Here is a 19,561-nt window from a genome sequence, read left to right as displayed (position 1 = left end):
GGTGGAGATTTTCCAGAGAGCCTCCAAGTTCTACTGGGTAGAGGCTGTCAAAGTTCTCTGATTCTGATGTAACTGGAACCTTCTATGAACCTGGAGGCAGTGAAAGGATATGATCTTACATTTTGAAGCAAGATATGAAAGTCTTTTCTTTAGAAGAACAATGTTAATTGATACTAATACAATTGAATATACCACCTATAGTGGCCGGTGGTCATCCCTCCTATGAAGCTCGGAAGGAGGCCATTTTGCCTCACTACATCACACAACAATCAATCAATTCGTAGGCTAGAGTTCTGGCCCTTCAGCTGGGCTGAGTACCAATCATTATATGGCCAGAGTCTCCTGGCAGGGCAGACTGCAATTTATGCAATCTGGGGCTGTGATACTCTGGGCAGGCCAGATGAGGGAGCAGTCTTTAGCCCAACCTTCTGGCTAAGGCAGACCACAAATACACAAAGCACAGTCCGTCAGACATAGGGTGAGTAGGCTGCCAACACAGAGGTGGGGTTGGCAGCAGGGGGTAGAAGGACCCGGGCCCACCCTACTCCACCAGGTCCTAGCCCAGGGACCTAACAGCGGTCAGGGATCCCACCACTGGGTCAGCAGGGATCCTACCACAATGCAGAGTCCTATTGTGACAGCACCACTATACTAATGCCTCCTCTGACTAAATGGCAGACAGTAAACCCAGCAGCTCCTTGCTGAACTCTGTCTCCTCTGGAGTGAGGGTGCTACATTGCTAGGTAGTGGAGCTGGAAACCTGCAGTAGGGCTAGAGATATCTGGGTCCAGCCCAACTGAGCTGAAGGGCCAGCCTCTTATACTTCCTGTCCTTCCCCTCAGCTTCCAGCAGAGGACGTGGGCCCAGCTTGTCTCAGCCCACCAGGGGAGGGGAATGGTGCCTCCCAAGCAAGCTCAGATCATGACAGAACTAACAAACACTAATCATTTATACTTAGAACACTTTTATATGAAATTGGTTTGTTTGATATAAATGTTCTGAGTATAATGGGCATAAACGTTATTTTAATGTAGTTTAATTGTCAGCCTAGTGTGCATAATGGTTTAGGACTCAATTAAATGATAAAATTATTTTGTCAGAAGGTTTGAATGGACCCCACTGTTACATGGTTCTTTGGTTTTGGCAATAACCTGCTACTGCCTTTCATGCAAATGACAAGAATGGAAACAGGCTTACCATTTTATTAATGAATTAATGAATTTTGCTCTAAGATATGATATTTGAGGACTAAATGGGAGGTGGAGAACTCTGTGCAAATCACGAGCTGGTATTTCTAAAATCCACAAAAAAACTCCAGTCCATCGTCGGAGCTCAGAGTGTAGTAAGAGCAATCTCTCTTACCCCTTTTCCTGATTCTTTGGCAGAGCTAAACCAGACAGTGTTTTAAAAAATGAAAAAAAAAATCTTCCTGTTTTAATGATAAACAATACCACTTTTTACATGTTACACTGAAGATTAATGAGGCCCAGTACAAAACCTTTGGTTTATTTGTTAGCATTGCTAAGAGGGAACAGTGAAAATTAAATAACTAATAGAATCTACATTGTGCAACAGCTCTTCTATTACAGGGTATTTGTTCATTCCCTAGAACAGGGAACAATAACTGTGTAATCCGAAATGAAGTCTGTATTTATTTATTTTCAGTCTTGTCTTTGGTAAGCTATTCTTTTTAGGGCTGCCAAGCTGCTGAGACTACTGTACTAATCTTCAATTGTAGATATTCATTTGTAGTGGGTATCTTTCACTTCAGAAATAGAAGGAATTTTTTGGCCATTAATAAAGCAGCTCTCAGGATTTAAAGCTGTTGAAGTGGGGAGATCATAGTTTAAGGTTGCTATTATTATGCCCAGGGGAAAGATTCAGGGGGCTGAATGAGACTGAGGTCAGCAACTAAATGATTTCAAATCTTTATAATCATTCCAAAAAAATAATACCTGTCTACCATCTCCCCAGACATATATATCAGGATTCCCCTGCAGATTTGGCATCACCAGCACATGTTACAATCTGTCTAGCCCAGAGGGGATTTGTAATATTCTGTGTGATGAGATTCCAAATGTCCTGGCTTATTTTTATGTCTAGTTCAGTCACCCAGATGTTAGCCACAATAACAAGATTACACTTCTCCATTAATATGAGGAAGGAGGCAGCTATTTGGAACAGTAGGTCTCTGATCCAAAAGACAGTCGAAAAATATATGTGGGAAATGGGGAAGAAGTTCTGAAATTCTCTAGGAATGAAGGATTCTCAGACGCCAGGGATGAAAGGCTGGGAGTTTTGTAACTGGCTTCTTTGGGGGACAGGATTTGACTCCATGGTGGCTGGGGAACTGTTAGAATCTAAACAGAATTGACAAAAAAAGTACTACGTCCTAAAGGGATGACTAGGGCCAGTATAATGTGACTGTCTAAGGGAGGTGGGATTTCTATATTTTCAGGAAGAAATAGGTGACCATCTTTCTCTGCCAGCTTGTTTTATGATTACGGTGTTTTTAAGCTGATTCAAGCTTTTCAGATGTTTGGAATGGTAAAAGAAGAAGTAGGTGACATTTTTCAAACAACTGGTTTGTTGTTTTTGTTGTTGTTGAAAAAGGCCTTTCTTCTGAAATGAAAAATAGTTTATCTTAAGAAAAATATGTCTCGTGACAATATTATTGGTGTTTATTTTTGTATACATCATAAAATTTATTGACATTTTTTGTTTACTGAGACCCCATTTTTCAGTCATGGTTTCAATTTTAAAAAAGTCAGTCATGGTTTCAATTTAAAAAAAATTGCAAGCTCTCCTCCCCTGCCCCCCCCCCCCCCCAAAAAAAGAATAGAAAAAGAAAAGGTCCATTTAGACCATTTTTCACAGATTTAACATTTTGGATTGTTATAACTCTTTCTAATTCAGAGTAGAGCTGGGTGCAGAGTAGAGCTTTTCCCGCTGACATAGCTACCGCCTCTTGTGGAGGTGGGGTTGTTATGCTGAAGGGAGAGCTCTCTCCTGTCGGCACAAAGCGTCTTCACCAGATGCGCTATGGCAACACAGCTGCATCAGTGCAGCTGTGCCAATGTAGCATTTCTAGTGTAGACAAGCCCCTACTCAGAGTGTCACAGCTAAATACAGGATGGAATAATTTATTTAGCATAAGTTGTTAACACATATTTCAAAAGACCGTTCAAGGTGAAGTAGCTCATTAATGCCCCTCCAGGAACAGGGAAAAAAGAAAGTAGAGGGGAAGGAAAAGCAGCTAGGGGAGACTGTATTTTTTTTCTGAAATTTTTAAGTTTTTTTTCCCCCTCCAACCAAAGCAATTTAGGAAAACTGACACAAATAAAACAAACATTTTATTTCAACATTGTCTAAATGAAATACTAAGATTTGTCAGTTTGAAATGAAACTTTGTTTCACAAATTTCTTTCACTGTACTTAAAATAAATAAAAAATGGTTAAGATCAAAACAAAACCTTTTGATTTTTGTCAAAACAAAACCTTTTGTCTGACCCAAAATGGGGCTGAGGGTAATTATTTTTCAGAATTGTCAGAAAATAAAAAAAATCCATTATTTACACAACTGTAGTTCAGAGTAGTCCTGGTGAACAAGGATTGGTACGGAGGATGGAGGCTTGGCCTCCTCTCTGGCCCCTTCTTGGGTTAGAGTAGGAGTGAGCAGTTCCTGTGCTTCTCAGAATGTCTTCTGAAGTCTTGCACATCCCTGCAAGGAGTGGGAGAGTCTTCTAGGTAACTTTTCATCTCTTTACAGGTGAGGAAAGGCCTAATGCCACCTGGCCTAAGGAAAGGTGGCATCAGCCTAGATATGGGACAGTGCTTGTGGGAGACTCTGGAATTCTTTTGAGCCTGATGCAATAAAGTTGGATGTGCTTGTTCTCTAATAGAAAAGTTATAGGAGAGGGAAAAATGCCTACCTGAGGGGAACCTCTCTCTTTCTGTTGGAAGTTCAGGGAATCTACTTCACATCTGTGAATCAAGCTCTGTGTTATGCTTCTGTTGATTTGAAATGGAACAAGTAATAGCTAGCTATGTCTACTGAACCATAGAGGAGAATTTACCCCTTTGGAAGGCATTGTTGGTTTCAAATGGGGTTCTAATCAAGTGGGAGAGGATACTTTACTCAATAGTATGGGCACATAGGAATTCCTCTAGGAAGTCATTGAATTGGTCACAGTACCAACAAATACTGGAACAGAACTGGCCTCTTTCATCCCTGCTCCCTGCAAGAGGGATGAATTTAGCCCAATATCTTCAGAAGAGCTTAATTGTCTTGGTTATAGCTTTCAAATGGTTATGAATAATAGATTAGAAGCTAAATTCCTAAAAACATCTTCTCTTGGATGTAGTTTTATTTATTAGAGAAATTCTATAATGAAACATATTAGTGCAATTTCTGATAAGCTTGCAGAAAGGAAACACTCCAACATCTCTTCTTGTCCATGAATAACAAAGCAATTGAAGAACACTTGAAGTGCTTTGATGCACAAAGGTGAAATGAAAAGGCAATGTGGCTAATTTTAAGGAATCTTGACTCTACTGAAAGTTTAAGAGAAAATCTGAACTATGTTTATTTTTTTACATTTTACAAACATAGGATCTGTAACATTTTAGCAGTGTTTACATTGTTCCACTGGGCATGTCTGCTGCTTTTATGGCACCAAAGAGCTTAGTTTAAATGTAGAGAAATGTAGTTTAAATGAAGAAAATGGAGGAAGGAAGAGAGAAGAGAACCCCAAAATATATAAATATTGCTCTTGGGAGAATATTATTGCAGAATTGGAATGGATAATTGTATTTGATTTTACTTTTCCCTGGCTTCCTTTGCAAATGGGCAGGCATCATATTAGGAAACAAACTTGCTGGCATTGTTGAAAGCTAGCTGTAAGAAGTGATATTCCAGGAGAGGTTTGAAAGAGGGGAGAAAGTTGTGAATTACCTAAAGGTGGAAACTATGGAAGGATTGGGTATGGCTGAAAAAGGTGCAGAATTGAAAGTAGGAAGAAGCAATTAAAGTCCTGAAGAAAAATGCAAACTGTAGGACATGGAAGAGAACAAGAGGAAATGCAATCTGATAAATAGATGGGAGAGAACTGGATAGAGTCTTGACAGTGAGCTGAAGTGTGCACTTGGTATGAAGAATGAAAGCCAGTCAAAAGCTAGGTAGGAACTGAGGTTTATTTCTATGATAGCACAATGTTCTGAAAGGAATGGAGGAGAACTAGGGCATAAGTCAGGTCTTTAGCAATAGAATCAGAGAAAATGGGTTGATTTCAAGATGTTGCAAGGAGAAGGTGACTAGGCTTGGTGAGAGTAGGTATTGGCGGGAAGGAGGAACAATAGAGAGGAGTCCAAGAGGGCACAAAGACTGCATGTCCTGATTAAAGGAGAGTTAAAACTAATAGAGCAACTGGGAAGAGAGAAAATTTGGACAGAAATGTGGTTTAATAAGAAATATGAGAGATTTACTTTGAAAAGGCAATGGGTCATCCATGGAAAGAGAGGAGATGAGAATAGACAGAATGGGATGGATTTCTTTCTCAAAGGCAGTTCTCACTGACATGTAAGTGCTGAGACTGAACTTAGATTCATAGATTCTAGGGCTGGAAGGGACTTTGAGAGGTCATCAAATCCAGTACTCTGCCCTCACGGCAGGAGCAAATACTGTCTAGACCATCCCTAATAGACATTTATCTAACTTACTCTTAAATATCTCCAGAGATGGAGATTCCACAACCTCCCTAGCCAATTTATTCCTGTGTTTAACCACCCTGACAGTTAGGAACTTTTTCCTAATGTCCAACATTAATCTCTCTTGCTGCAGTTTAAGCCCATTGCCTCTATCCTTAGAGGCTAAGATGAACAAGTTTTCTCCCTCCTCCTTATGATACCCTTTTGGATACCTGAAAACTGCTATCATGTCCCCTCTCAGTCTTCTCTTTTCCAAACTAAACAAACCCAATTCTTTCAGCCTTCCTTCATAGGTCATGTTCTCTAGACCTTTAATCATTTTTCTTGCTCATCTCTGGACCTCTCCAATTTCTCCACATCTTGCTTGAAATACAGTGCACAGAACTGGACGCAATACTCCAGTTGAGAGTACAGAGTACGGAGTAGAGCGGAAGAATGACTTCTCGTGTCTTGCTGTTAATGCATCCCAGAATCATGTTTGCTTTTTTGGCAACAGCATCACATTGTTGTCTCACATTTAGCTTGTAGTCCACTATAACTCCTAGATCTCTTTCTGCCGTGCTCCTTCCTAGACAGTCTCTTCCCATTCTGTATGTGTGAAACTGATTTTGTTCCTTCCTAAGTGGAGCACTTTATTAAACTTCATCCAGTTTACCTCAGACCATTTCTCCAATTTGTCCAGATCATTTTGAATTGTGGCCTTATCCTCCAAAGCAGTTGCAATCCCTCCCAGGTTGGTATCATCTGCAAACTTAATAAGTGTACTTTCTATGCAAATATCTAAGTCATCGATGAAGATATTGAACAGAGCTGGTCCCAAAACAGACCCCTGCAGACACCCATTTGTTATACACCGCTACCTCAATATAGTGCCACCTAATATAACATGAATTTGGATACAACACGGTAAAGAAGTGCTCTGGGGGGCAGGGCTGCGCACTCTGGTGGATCAAAGCAAGTTCAATATAACACGGTTTCACCTATAAAACGGTAAGATTTTTTGGCTTCCAAGGACAGTATTATATCGAGGTAGAGGTGTATCTTTCCAGCTGGATTGGGAACCATTAATAACTACTCTCTGAGTACAGTTATCCAGCCAGTTATGCACCCACCTTATAGTAGCCCCATCTAAATTGTATTTGCCTAGTTTATTGATAAGAATATCATGCAAGACTGAATCAAATGCCTTACTAAAGTCTAGGTATACCACATCTACCACTTTTCCCTTATCCACAAGACTTATTATCCTATCAAAGAAAGCTATCAGATTAGTTTGACATGATTTGTTCCTTACAAATCCATGCCGGCTATTCCCTATCACCTTACCACCTCCCGAGTGTTTGCAGATGATTTCCTAAATTACTTGCTCCATTATCTTCCCAGACACAGAAGTTAAACTGACTGATCTGTAGTTTCCTTGGTTGTTTTTATTTCCCTTTTTATAGATGGACACTATATTTGCCCTTTTCCAGTCTTCTGGAATCTCTCCTGTTTCCCATGATTTTTCAAAGATAATAGCTAGAGGCTCAGATATTAGCTCCTTGAGTATTCTAGGATGCATTTCATCAGGCCCTGGTGACTTGCAGGCATCTAACATTTGGAAATGATTTTTAACTTGTTCTTTTTTTATTTTATCTTCCAAACCTACCCCCTTCCCAATAGCATTCACTATGTTAGACATTCCTTCAGACTTCTCAGTGAAGACTGAAACAAAGAAGTCATTGAACTTGCCATTTCCAAGTTTCCTATTACTGTTTCTCCCTCCTCACTGAGCAGTGGCCTACCTTGTCCTTGGTCTTCCTCTTGCTTCTAATGTATTGATAAAAAGTCTTCTTGTTTCCCTTTATTCCTGTAGCTAGTCTGAGCTCATTTTGTGCCTTTGCCTTTCAAATCTTGGCCCTGCATTCCTGTAATATGTCCTAGTTTCCATTTTTTATATGACTCCTTTTTATTTTTTAGATCATGCAAGATCTCATAGTTAAGCCAAGGTGGTCCTTTGCCACATTTTATATCTTTCCTACCCAGCGGAATAGCTTGCTTGCTTTTTGGGCCTTAATGGCCCTTTGAAATACTGCCAACTCCCCTCAGTTGTTTTTCCCCTCAGTCTTGTTTCCATGGGACCTTACCTATCAGCTCTCTGAGCTTACCAAAATCTGATTCCTGAAATCCATTGTCTCTATTTTGCTGTACTCCCTTCAACCCCTCCTTAGAATTGTGAACTCTATGATTCATGATCACTTTCACCCAAGCTGCCTTCAGCTTTCAAATTCTCAACCAGTACCTCTCTATTTGTTGAAAACAAATCTAGAACAGCTTCCCCCAGTAGCTTTTTTCAACTTCTGAAATAAAAAGTTGTCTGCAATGCTTCCAAGAATATATTGGGATGTCCTGTGCCCTGGGTGTTATTTTCCCAAAAGTATCTGACTAGTTGAGTCCCCAGCACCAAATCTTGAGCTTTGGTATGATTTCGTTAGCTGGTAACAAAAAACCTCATCCACTTTCCATCAATGGTTAGGTGCCTTAAGTAGATTCTAGCTGACATCATCCTTGTTTTTACCCCCTTTAGCCCCCGGAACTCCACACTTCCATCTCCTGATGTTCATCTTCCACTCATCAAGTGCGACATTATTTATATTAGGCAACACCTCCCTTTTCCTCACTGTCTCCGTCTGAGCAAGTTTACCCATCCATACCACATTCCTCATGTGTTATTACTCACCAAGTTTCAGTGATGCCATCATTTAGTTATTTTATTTAATTAGCACTTCCATCCTCCTGCTTATCCCCATACTTCTTGCATTGTATAGGCATCAAGATTGATTTGATCTTGCTCTCGGTTTTGCGTGACCTCTCCTTTCTCTTGCCATTATAGCCCATGCTCCCTCCTATTTCTGACCCATCTCTCAGGTCTCTATGTTCTTCACTTACCTGTGGGCTTTGCTCACCTTTCCTCTTCAGCCATAGAACTTCAGCCATAAAGCTAGATTTATGGCACATCTGTGTAAAAGTGTTAGCTGAAACCATGGGAGCAAGTGAGAACACCTAAGAAGCGAGTGTGGGGTGGCAGGGGGGAGGAGAGGAACAAGCATGAATACATGAACACCACCAACACGGAAGGAGGGAGAAGGAAGAATTATTGAAAATGGCACTGAAGGAGAATTCAAAGAAGTAGGACGAGACTCAGAAGAGATGATCCTTGAGGAGAAGGGATTGGTCCATGTTGTCAAAGGCAGTAGAGAGACCAAAGGCAGAATGTAGAACAGTGCTGCTTAGCCATGGCAAGGAGAAGAGGATCAGAATCTTGAGAATGGAATTTTGGTTCTATGAGTACACTGATTTCTGAAGGAGCTGGAAGGTGGTGCAGTGGAATAAGGATGATGTGACTGAAGGAGGTTTTAAGGATAGGAGACGTGTGCTTGAAGATGAATGGTAATGAAACAGGAAAAAGTAAGAAGCTGGAGATGAGAAAGAGGTTGGAGGGATGGGGATGTGTATTACAGATGTAGAGACCTTCAACATAAAGACTGTGATAAAGGAGAGCATATATGAAAAGAAAGCAGAAGTATGTGGAGAGCTCATGTGCTACTGAATAGGCTCAATTCTGTTCTAACATTAACGTGGCAATATTCTGGGTACAGATGCAGCAGTAAAAGGAGACAGAGAAAGTTTTGTGTTTAGGACCACTAACTTATTTAGCAATTGATTAACTGTTTTGTTCTTGGTTTTTTTTGTATTGTAATCAGTGTGACTGAATCAACCATGTTATGACGATGGATACCGCTATAACACTGGTTAAGCAAAAGAGCAGTTCTTGGAAGGCATGGAGATTGTGTGCACATGTGTGTGTGTGTGTGTATGAGAGAGAGAGAGAGAGAGAAAACACATTTTTTGGCTAGGAACAGGGTAGAACTGAAAAAGAAAAGATAATCTTGTAGTGGGCAAGGTTAATTGGCCGCTTGTATTTCTCAAACAAGAACCATCTACATAATACAGCAGCTCAGGATTTTGCAACGGAACGTCCAGCAGATCGGGCCTTGTGGCAGACAATTCCTCAGTTATGGTATCCAATATTGGGGTTCTCATCCTCTGCGCGAGTGGGAGAAGTGAAGCTGGGTTCAGCAAGGAAGCCTAGTTTAAGTGAATATGCGGCATTAACAGAGTCATTTCATATTAGTGATCGGAATTCGAGAGATGTTGTGTTGTTCCTTTAAGTAAGAGAGCATGAACAGCAAGTGGCACTGCAATCAGTTAAAAGATTTGTCCTAGTACTACGAAGGACGCTTCTGCTATCGTGCAGTAACAGCTGCAACTGATACTCTGAGGCAGGGGGAAGCTAGCCTGGCTCTGATCAGAGGAATAACTGAAATAAGCAACGGGTCTTTGCTTTTCTCCCGTGCGGTTGAGTTAAGACTCCCAAAGCAGTACTGCCTTTTCGGCCAATATAGAGTGAAAATGGTTTCTATAATTTCGGGAGTCTAGCAGAGCCTTCTCGTCAGAGCATTTTTACTTGTGTAGGTTCTCTGTTGGTATACCAGGAATTAGGGTCGGTTAACGTTATTCAGTTAACTCTAGTGTGTCGGACAAGGTGCATAGCAGGGATCCATGTCGCAGTAGCCTGTCATACGAACCTGCATTCTGTTTTTCTTAGCTGACTGGCTTAGGAATCTTTGGATAGCAGGATTCGGGAAGGAGATAAAGCTGCGTTTTCCAGCAAGAAATATCCATGGCCGAGGTAGTGGACTAGGAAGGAGTGCAATTTTTTGCTTAGAACTTTGGTGACCCTTTGGGCCAGGACGCTTGAGCAGACCTAATTTGTGTTGTTCATGTTTTATGTAGGCTTCTACAGACTCAGAAGGCTTACAATAAATCACAACATATTGAACTAAACGGATCCCATATGGAAACTGAATGTCAGTAGCTCTTTTTCAGAATTGAGAAGAATATCGTGGGATGACTAAGTAATATAACTGTGGCAGTCTAGTCAGGAATTGAGCTCCCTGATAAGTTAAAGGGCAAAAGAACTGATATCTGGATGAAATGGAAAGAGACAAAAGGCCGAAATAAATCAATTTCAGAGAGTAGCCGCGCTGTGGAGGCATATCAAGAGCGATCGGTGGGTATTTGGTAAACCGGCAATGAAGGAAAACCGCAGCATTTTGGCTTTAAATCATGGAACAAACCGCAGGTGTTCTTCCCGGTTTCTAAGGCAAAATCGGGGAGTTGCTTCACTAACTGCGGTATTAAAACCTTGTTCGAGGAAGGATGTAATCACAGGCGAATTCCTTCTTCCTTGAGGAGAAATGGAGTACTGTCGATTCGAGGTAAGGTTTTCAGGTAGAACGAATTGACTGGTCGCGCAGAGCTTCATACGCCACCTTGATTGGCATGTTCTGCCCACGTACCGGAGGGAACTGTGCACCAGTTCCTGTTGCAAGAAGGAAGGGCGGGGCCATCTCCTCTGGGGCAGATACAAGGGTGTAATACAGGGCTAGTACGCTCATTATGGACGGGATCAGTATCCAAAAACCCTCGGAACAGAAAAGTACAGATTCAGTTTGCAGAGCAGGTCTTACCTGGGGAGAAGATTATGGGGATACTTAGGGCTAAGTAGGAAAGCATTGGTCGGCGGAGAGGCCGATAGGAAAGATAAGGAGATGCGACCGGGTGGGGTAGGAGTTATTCCCCTCCAATGGCTTGTGTACTATTCTCAGACCGCGAGGGAACAGAATGGAAATTCTTTGTGCTCTCAGGTAGATCTAGAGGCTCCGTAATCATCAAGCAGGGGTGACGGTACATTGATTGCAGAGCAGTTGGGGCAGTTTGATCACTGGGAGAAGGGGGGCAACGACGACGTTATAGTCTTCCTGGCATCCTACAATCAATACAGAGGCGGGGGTGGAGCTGGACTAGAGCCGTGACTGTCCCAGTTAGTCCTTTGGTCCGTGAAAGCTGGCTGGGCGGGCGAGTGGGGCTATCTAAGCAGGTGTCCACCTGCTTACAGTATTTGAACATGATTTCCCTGCTTGTGGACATCTGTTCTCCCAGTGGCCTTCCTGTCCGCGTGAAGCAGGAGTTGGGCTCAACGGAGATGAGGGTTGGTTACTTTGTTTCCGCTAGCACTGAACATGCCTAGGTCTTTTTACTTCATCCGCATAGTTCTCATCTGCAGGGCCATCCAGTTTCGATTCTGTTCAGTCTCTTTTTCTTTCTAATTGCCGGTCAAGTGTTTGGCTGGGCTAATAATTTCTCAACATTTTTTTTTTCTTCCCAATCTACTACATTTATCTTTAACGTGCTTTCTCCCACTCTAGGCAAGAGCCTGCTCAAAGGCAAGACACTAATGCCGTGTCTTGCCGTTCTTTCTGTTTTCAGTCTCCGAATCTTTCAAACACTTGCTTAATAGTTCCATATAATGACTGGGTTCACCTTAATTCTGCTACAAGAGTTTGATTTTTGTCAATCTGTTTTCTTTGGACAAACTTAAGTCTCAATTAATTAAGGCGTCCCTCTAGCTAACTAAGTGCAGCCTCGAAATTGCGATCAAATCGGTCACCTAAGAGGTGGCCATTGTGCCTTTCGCATAAAGCGAGGTAAGGGTTTCTCGGGTAAATTCGAGTTAGCTGGTTCATGTCAGTCCCAATGAGGGATTTACAATCGGACAACATGCGAATTGTTCTTTTGATTTGCAGGGTCTCTCATATCTTAGGAATTCTCTCTAAGAAAGCTGGTAAATCGTTGGTGAACGCATGGGCATGCACAGTGACTAAACGTTCATCCATCCCCAGTGCCCGCCGGCCGGGCAGCTACGTAGGGGCATCGAGTTCTGGCAGGTCTGTAATGTTCCGTTGTCTTGGACGTGTGGATATGCACTTGTCGTCCCTTCATATCTGGGGGATTTTAAGAGCTCTTGTTATTCTGCGACCTATTTGATAACGACGCTACAGGAGGTCGTCTATTGACGATCGGGTTTTTCAACTAGGATCTCCAGGAGTTTCGCTAAGAAGCCTCGCAGTCCTCTCTAAGGCTGCACCTCTTGTAATTGTTGTTCAGGGGTCAACTCAAGGGGACGTTCGGGGCTGTGTTGGCTCCAGAGGAACATATGAGGTTCCCGGGGCGTTTGGCAGTGGAAGAATCGTCGGGGGCAGTGGAGCTGTCGGAGCTTCCTGTGACTGCTTCGATCCAAATGCTAGTAGGAAGCGATAAGAAGGGGGGCCGGGCGAGGCCCATTGCTGCATTAGAACTACAATAATTAGATCTTGCGGGGGGCGTGAGGGCTGGTCTTTTTCCACTGGAAGGGGGCAGGATGTCGAGGGGCACAAAGGGACTAATAGCTGAGACGGGATTTAACATGTCATTGGCGGCTTTTTAACTTTTCCTGTGTGTCTTAACTGAGTTTTTAGTTTTTTCCTGGGTATCTTTTAGGCTTCTAACCTTCGATTCCTGGCGTCTTTTCTGTTTCATCATGCCATTCCAGGTATGTGTCAAATTGTCCCCTGGTGTACCGGCATGGGCAGAAGGGCACCTCGAAGGTGTTCCGGATTTTATAGGGTCAAAATACCTCTAAAGGAAATTGTAGCTTCGAGTCATTTTGGTATTTGGTTCATTTTTGCATATATTACACGATCGACGGACCGCGGTCGCACATACTGTAAGCTGCGGGGGGTACCTTTTGGGTGGGCAGGATCCTTTAGATTTGTCGCCCATCATCCAACTTTTCCTTCACCGCTATTTTACACAGACAAACAGAACACGCCCCAGTTTCAGAGCCACTCACCAAGGCTAATCGACAGGGGAAGCATCATCAGGTCAGACAGTTCTGCAACTCAGCTGTGGGGCTTGCTTTTGAAACACTCCCGTCAGAGCTTTTCGCTTGCGGAGGTTCGGGGGCGTCTTCCCACAGCTGTCACACTCTCCGCCGCGGCCTTATACATTCACACAGGCGCCACCAAAACTTTAACCACTATGTAAATCCTGGGTTTTTACGACCATTTCGAACCGGAAGGGTCGTTTCCCAGGAGCCGCTATCGGGACGGGATCGGGATCGGTGTTGGGCTGCGGACACTTGCACTCCAGAATTTCGGGATTCTTAGAAGGGCATGGCTTTGGTCTGATTAACAAAACGTGTTCTCTCAGCTTGTGACTTACGCAGACAGAGCTACGGACCTCACCTCCACCAAACCCCCATACGAGATTTCAAAAGTACTATACCTCTGAGTGGCCCGGGTTGGGAGGGTCCGTCGCCGTCCCCGGTCCAGTAGAGCCACCTGTGAGATCCGAGTTCAGGCACCAAATTGTTGGGGAAAAGAAGACCACCTCTGTACTTTGATCAGACAGCCTGAGGCACCTTTATTGAGTATACACCTGTGCACAAGTGGAGGTCAGCGTTCTCCCATGCAAGGGATGGGCTGGCCTCCTGAACAGGATTCTGCTCCAGCTTATATAGCTACAAACCGCAAATTAGCATATTTCATTAAATCATTTGTTATACCTTTTATGGTTCTATATTTCATAAACAATTAGGTAATTGCCTTATTTGATACATAAACTCCTATAACCTCCTAAAAATGCAAGCGTACTGTGTTTCATTTCCGTATAGACAGTCCCCTGACAGTCAGGCGGCCTTGACTGTTCAGATACCCCTACTTGCGGTATTTGTTTGGCAAGCTATGTGGGCCTATTTGGGGTCCTTGTGACCTGTGTCTAGTTCCCCAATTCCGGCCAGATGGCTTCTATGCTGATAAATCGTCTTTTCTATCCTTATTAATATGTCGTTAGTACATGCATCTATTTTTATCAAATAGTGATTGAAGCAGGCTGTCTGAATTTTAGTCGGGTTGTTAGGAAACTTCCATTAGGCCTCCTGTTAATGCTAGTAGTTGTTAGGAGTAATAAGAGACTAGGGGCCTTTTTCCCTGACAGAGTAGTCATTGAATTTTCAGGAACAGGAAGAACATAGGTGTGGCGTAAGCACGTGTTGTCTTAAGAGAGGGGAGTGAAAGATGCAAGTGTAGGGGAGAGAGTAGAATTGAAGAAGTCTGTGACCATGGAGCCAACAGAATGGACAATGGACAATCAAGAATAGGACGAAGCTAAGAGCACTGGAAAAGTCAGAGTTTGACAGACTGAATGCTCTGGGAGAATTAAACCTGAGGAAGCATGTGTGAATGACAGATGTTTAATGAGGGAAGGAAGAGGGAACTATGCAAAGGTGGTGAGAGCAAGAACGACGCTCCATGAAGTGCATCAACCATGTTTTTACAATGTGATTAAACATGATCAATGTAAACAATCTTTTACAAATTGAAAAGTTAGAATCAGAATAAACTGAACTTAATAGAAATAAATATGAGCATATTGTTCTGATTGTATTCATTTTCACATTTAATTAAGTGAATACTTCCCTTTTTACTTAAAGCTTTTGCAGACTTTCTAGTCTGAGACACCATTCTCTTGAAACAAGAATGAAATAATTTGTAACTAATACTTACATTTTGAATTCTGTGTGCAGCTCTGAGATCTACAGATGAAAAAGACCACAATACAAAAGTGCTGTGTTATCACTAATTATGTCTTATGTAAATAATTTAGATGTTTTTAACATTTAATGAGAGCCAGTTATTAAATAAACTTGTATTGTATGTTGAATATTTCTAAGTTAGACCATCAGAGTTGAAGACTTCAAGTAAAGAAGTATTACAGAATGAATTATCATCTGAATGCAGACATTAAAGCAGTTGGTGTATAGATTCCGTTGACATGTTCTTATATTAAAGGTCAAAAAAGCATAACTAGTCAAAATCAAACTTCAATTTTGTTTTTGATGCTTCAGAACTGAATAAATGTCTTATGAAACAATGTATATTACCATTTTGGGAACCATTCACTCTCTCTGAAAGATAATATAGAATTATGCCATTTTGCAAAATATGAATAATTAATTGGATGAGGGAAGAATAAAGATGTATATGTAGATAAAAAAGTAGATTCCTAAAAGATGAAAAATCTGAGCAGAATGAGACCCAATATTAATAATGTTATGTTCAGAATTAACTGTCACTTAATTGTACATGGTATTTCATTGTTTCTCTTCAGTTAAATCCTTATTTAGAATAAGATAACTTTCATTTCCTGTTTAGATACAGATTTCTTTCATCATATCCTGTGTATCTCTATACTGTATTTAATAAGCAAAATAATTCTAAAGAAATTTGACAACATATATGCTATCTCTAAGCAAGGAGCAGCACATAGTGGCAGTGCCTCAGGAGTAGACAAGAGACTGAATTATGACTTTGGGCCACACTTCAAACCTCTCTGGTTCCCACTTTTGCTCTGGAGGGAGGGCTGAAAATCTTCAACAACCTCTTATTTAGTGCAAGTTGAGGAGGCAAAGTCAAGGCTCACCTATCTGGGTAGTGAGGGGAGTAACTGTTCTTTCCCTTCCAGCACTGTGTTCCACAATGAACTTCTGTGCAGCTTCAGACTGTTTGCCTAAATCTGCTACTGTTTTTAACCGAATGTATTCATCTATATTATTAGAGCTGGCCCAAAACAAATAGAAAATGCTAGGTGCAGCTCTCCATCGTGTTCTTCCTCTCTTGTGTTCAAAGATGGAGTTCCAGTATAGATGCAATGCTAGAAAAGCTTAAATTGATGGAGATTTTAGAAAACTTGTTTCTGGGAAGGTTGTCCTTCTCCTGGATCTTTTGGAATTCCCTTAGGGATTTTATGGCACATAACTTGTAAATAATTCAGCTTTATTTGGTGGAGTCTTTTCCATACAAACTATATCCTGAAAGTTTGTAGATAGGTAAATTATATAGTCCGAGTTAAATAATAAATAAAAGATTATTTTCAGATGAGATTTAAAAACAGATTGAGTTGATGAGGCAGAGATGCAGGAATTGATAAATAAAACAAGACTCTTCTGAAAATGGAAACTGCTGACAGCGGAAAGTGGGCCGGCAAATCTGACATAAAAATGAATCCTCTGAGCTAATTTACAACAGTTGGTAAAGCTCATATGGCGTGCCTCTAAGACCAGACAAGGCAATTCCAAAATGCCTTCTCCAGAAGAGCTTTCTCTTTCTTTTGGTGTTGTACACCCATGCTATGGTGCTATGCAAAGTAAAGTAGTAGTAAATGGAGTCCCATAAGTGCCAGCTTCTATCTAGCAGTGAGAAAGGTAAACATAGACATAGAAGTGGGAAGAAAATGTTAGTAGTTCTACTGCTAACCCCAAGGAAATGTATTTTATAGGATGATCACATGATTTTTGTAGAAGACGTCTGCATAATGCTTCAGAGGAAGGGGTGGACACATGCTTGTTGACATGCATGCCTGGGGAAAAATTATTTAATGAGTTAAATCATATGCATGTGAGCTGTGTCTCTCAATAGTTAGGATTTGTCCATATTTTGGCTTTTATGAATCTATTTACTGAGCAACATTACATATACTGAAAATACACAATACAATTAATCATACAATATAAATATATTAAATGTAGCTCATCCCACTTGAGACATTAAATATATTCCAGCAAGTGTAAGAAAAATAAAACTAAACTATAATCACATAATGCACATGGCTCTATGACTCAGCCTACCCCGATCCCCGGGAAAGGGAGCAGGGAGATGGATTTAGGAGGAAACCAGGGGGGCTAACAAATTTAATTTGTAATTGATCTGGACTAAGGGGATGCAGGAGTGAATTCCAAAATAAAGGACTCTTCATACATGATACTCTGCCAGCAGTCCCTTTCCTCTTATAATAAAGGAAGTCCAACTCAAGTGTCTTAGCTGTGGCAGTCTGGCACAAGAAGAGTGACAATCTCTCAGGTAATCACGCTGTGAACTTTTCTTAGTTAGTAGTATAATACTTTGAGTTCAATCCAGAAACCTATTAGCAGCCAATGCAGTTCGTAATGCACTGATATAATGTGCTCTACTTAATAACCAGGTTGAGGCATTCTATGCTAGCTTTAGTTTTGGAACAGCGCCCCACCCGCCCAAAAGTTAATTACAATAACCTAATTTGGAGGTGACACATATATCATTGGAGAAAGAATATTGTGTTAGTCTCTCATGGAAAAAAATACTCCTGATCAGTCATCATTTTGATGCCCAAGAGCAGCCCAGAACCTAATACCTAATATGCATCTGTTTTGCAAACTGTGGTCACAGTTCCTCTGCCAGGAGAGCAAATATAATTTGTCAGTTTTTCTGCCTCCTTTTTCCAACACACTGATACAATGTCAGTCTCTCCTGAATGAAGTCACATGCACCCCTTCATTCAAGATTCCACCCAAACTCATATAGATAGTGGCTTATATCATCTTAATAAAGATATAGCTTCTTTACTAGGGCTCAGCAACCTTTCAGAAATGGTGTGCCGAGTCTTCATTTATTCACTCTGATTTAAGGTTTCGCGCGCCAGTAATACAGGGTAACATTTTTAGAAGGTCTCTTTCTATAAGTCTATAATATGTAACTAAACTATTGTTGTATGTAAAGTAAATAAGGTTTTTAAAATGATTAAGAAGCTTCATTTAAAATTAAATTAAAATGCAGAGCCCCCCAGAGCAGTGGCCAGGACCCAGACAGTGAGAGTGCCACTGAAAACCAGCTCGTGTGCTGCCTTCGGCATGCGTGCCATAGGTTGCCTACTCCTGTTCTTTACAATGATAACATTAGCTGTGAGGGAATCTGCACCGTTTTCCCCCACTGAACATTAATTTTCTTCTGTTTGGCTGCTTCAAATATCTGCCTGTTGCCAGGAGTCATGGACAAGCAACTTCCTTAAAAGATGTTGAAAAAAAATCGCATTTCTGTATAGTTGCTACAAAATGTTGTCCAGAGCCTTCCATATTGCTTGTATGACATTTGACTTCATTATATGTATCTTTCTGCAGTACATGGTCATGATATTCTAAGCTTTGTCGCTTCTAAGGTAACACAGGACAATTACATGCCATGATAATGTATTTTGCTGATTAATAGAGATCATGAATTCCACTGCCATATTTTATTGTATATCTGTGTTAACATGTTATTAATCTACTCTTCTTTCTCTTCTTTCAGGGTTTATTTATACCTGTGGTGGAACTTTAAAAGGTCTTAATGGCACTATAGAAAGTCCTGGCTTCCCATATGGATATCCAAATGGTGCAAACTGTACATGGGTAATAATAGCAGAAGAACGAAACAGAATACAGATTGTTTTCCAGTCTTTTGCTCTAGAAGAGGAATATGATTATTTATCATTATATGATGGACATCCTCATCCTGCAAACTTTAGGACAAGGTAAATAATTAATACTGCTCTATTAAAATGTATTTTTTCTATTGCTGTGTTAAATGTATTTAATAAGATCAAAACTGAGATCTTTGAAGTATGTCGCTTTTACTGTATCTCTTACTCAGACAAGAAATTGTTAGATTCTAAGAGGTGTGCCACCACATTTGTCTAGATGAAATAAATAAATATTTGTAGCAATGATAGCAATTTTTGTTTAAAACCTATAGATGTTTTTCTCACTGTTAAAACCAATATTTATCAGCTCGCTTTTACCCCTGGGCTGTGCGCACACAGGCCTGTGTGCAAAGTTCAGTCAGTAAGTTTTGGAGCTTCCAGAGATGTTCACCAAAATATGTTCCAGTAGCATGCCCCAGGAACTTCCATAATGTAAAGGGGAAGAGTTTCAGAGAGATGCATGACTTTTTTAAAAAAAGTATTCTATTGCAATATTTTACCTTGCTGCAGGAGTTCATGTTCATTCTCATTAAGAGCAAACCTCTTTTACCTTACTTTCACACATAACTTCTGCTTAATTTCTGTACTCTGAAAGATAATG

At 41.0% G+C, this 19,561-nt stretch overlaps 1 protein-coding gene across 4 annotated transcripts in view; it reads left to right on the top strand.

The window, feature by feature from the left end:
- CSMD3 (CUB and Sushi multiple domains 3) overlaps window positions 1-19,561 on the top strand; it is a 1,318,842-nt gene that overhangs the window by 158,684 nt on the left and 1,140,597 nt on the right. For all 4 annotated transcript variants that reach the window (XM_075063193.1, XM_075063192.1, XM_075063195.1 and 1 more), the window contains exon 2: window positions 18,789-19,011. In XM_075063193.1, the coding sequence (XP_074919294.1) occupies window positions 18,789-19,011 (223 nt within the window). The remainder of the gene's footprint in view (window positions 1-18,788; window positions 19,012-19,561) is intronic.

The sequence above is a fragment of the Chelonoidis abingdonii genome, chromosome 2 (genome assembly GCF_003597395.2).
Source record: "Chelonoidis abingdonii isolate Lonesome George chromosome 2, CheloAbing_2.0, whole genome shotgun sequence".
Lineage (NCBI taxonomy): Eukaryota > Metazoa > Chordata > Testudines > Testudinidae > Chelonoidis > Chelonoidis abingdonii.
The sequence above is the reverse complement of the archived record's forward strand: the minus strand, read 5'-3'. Positions and strand labels throughout refer to the sequence as shown.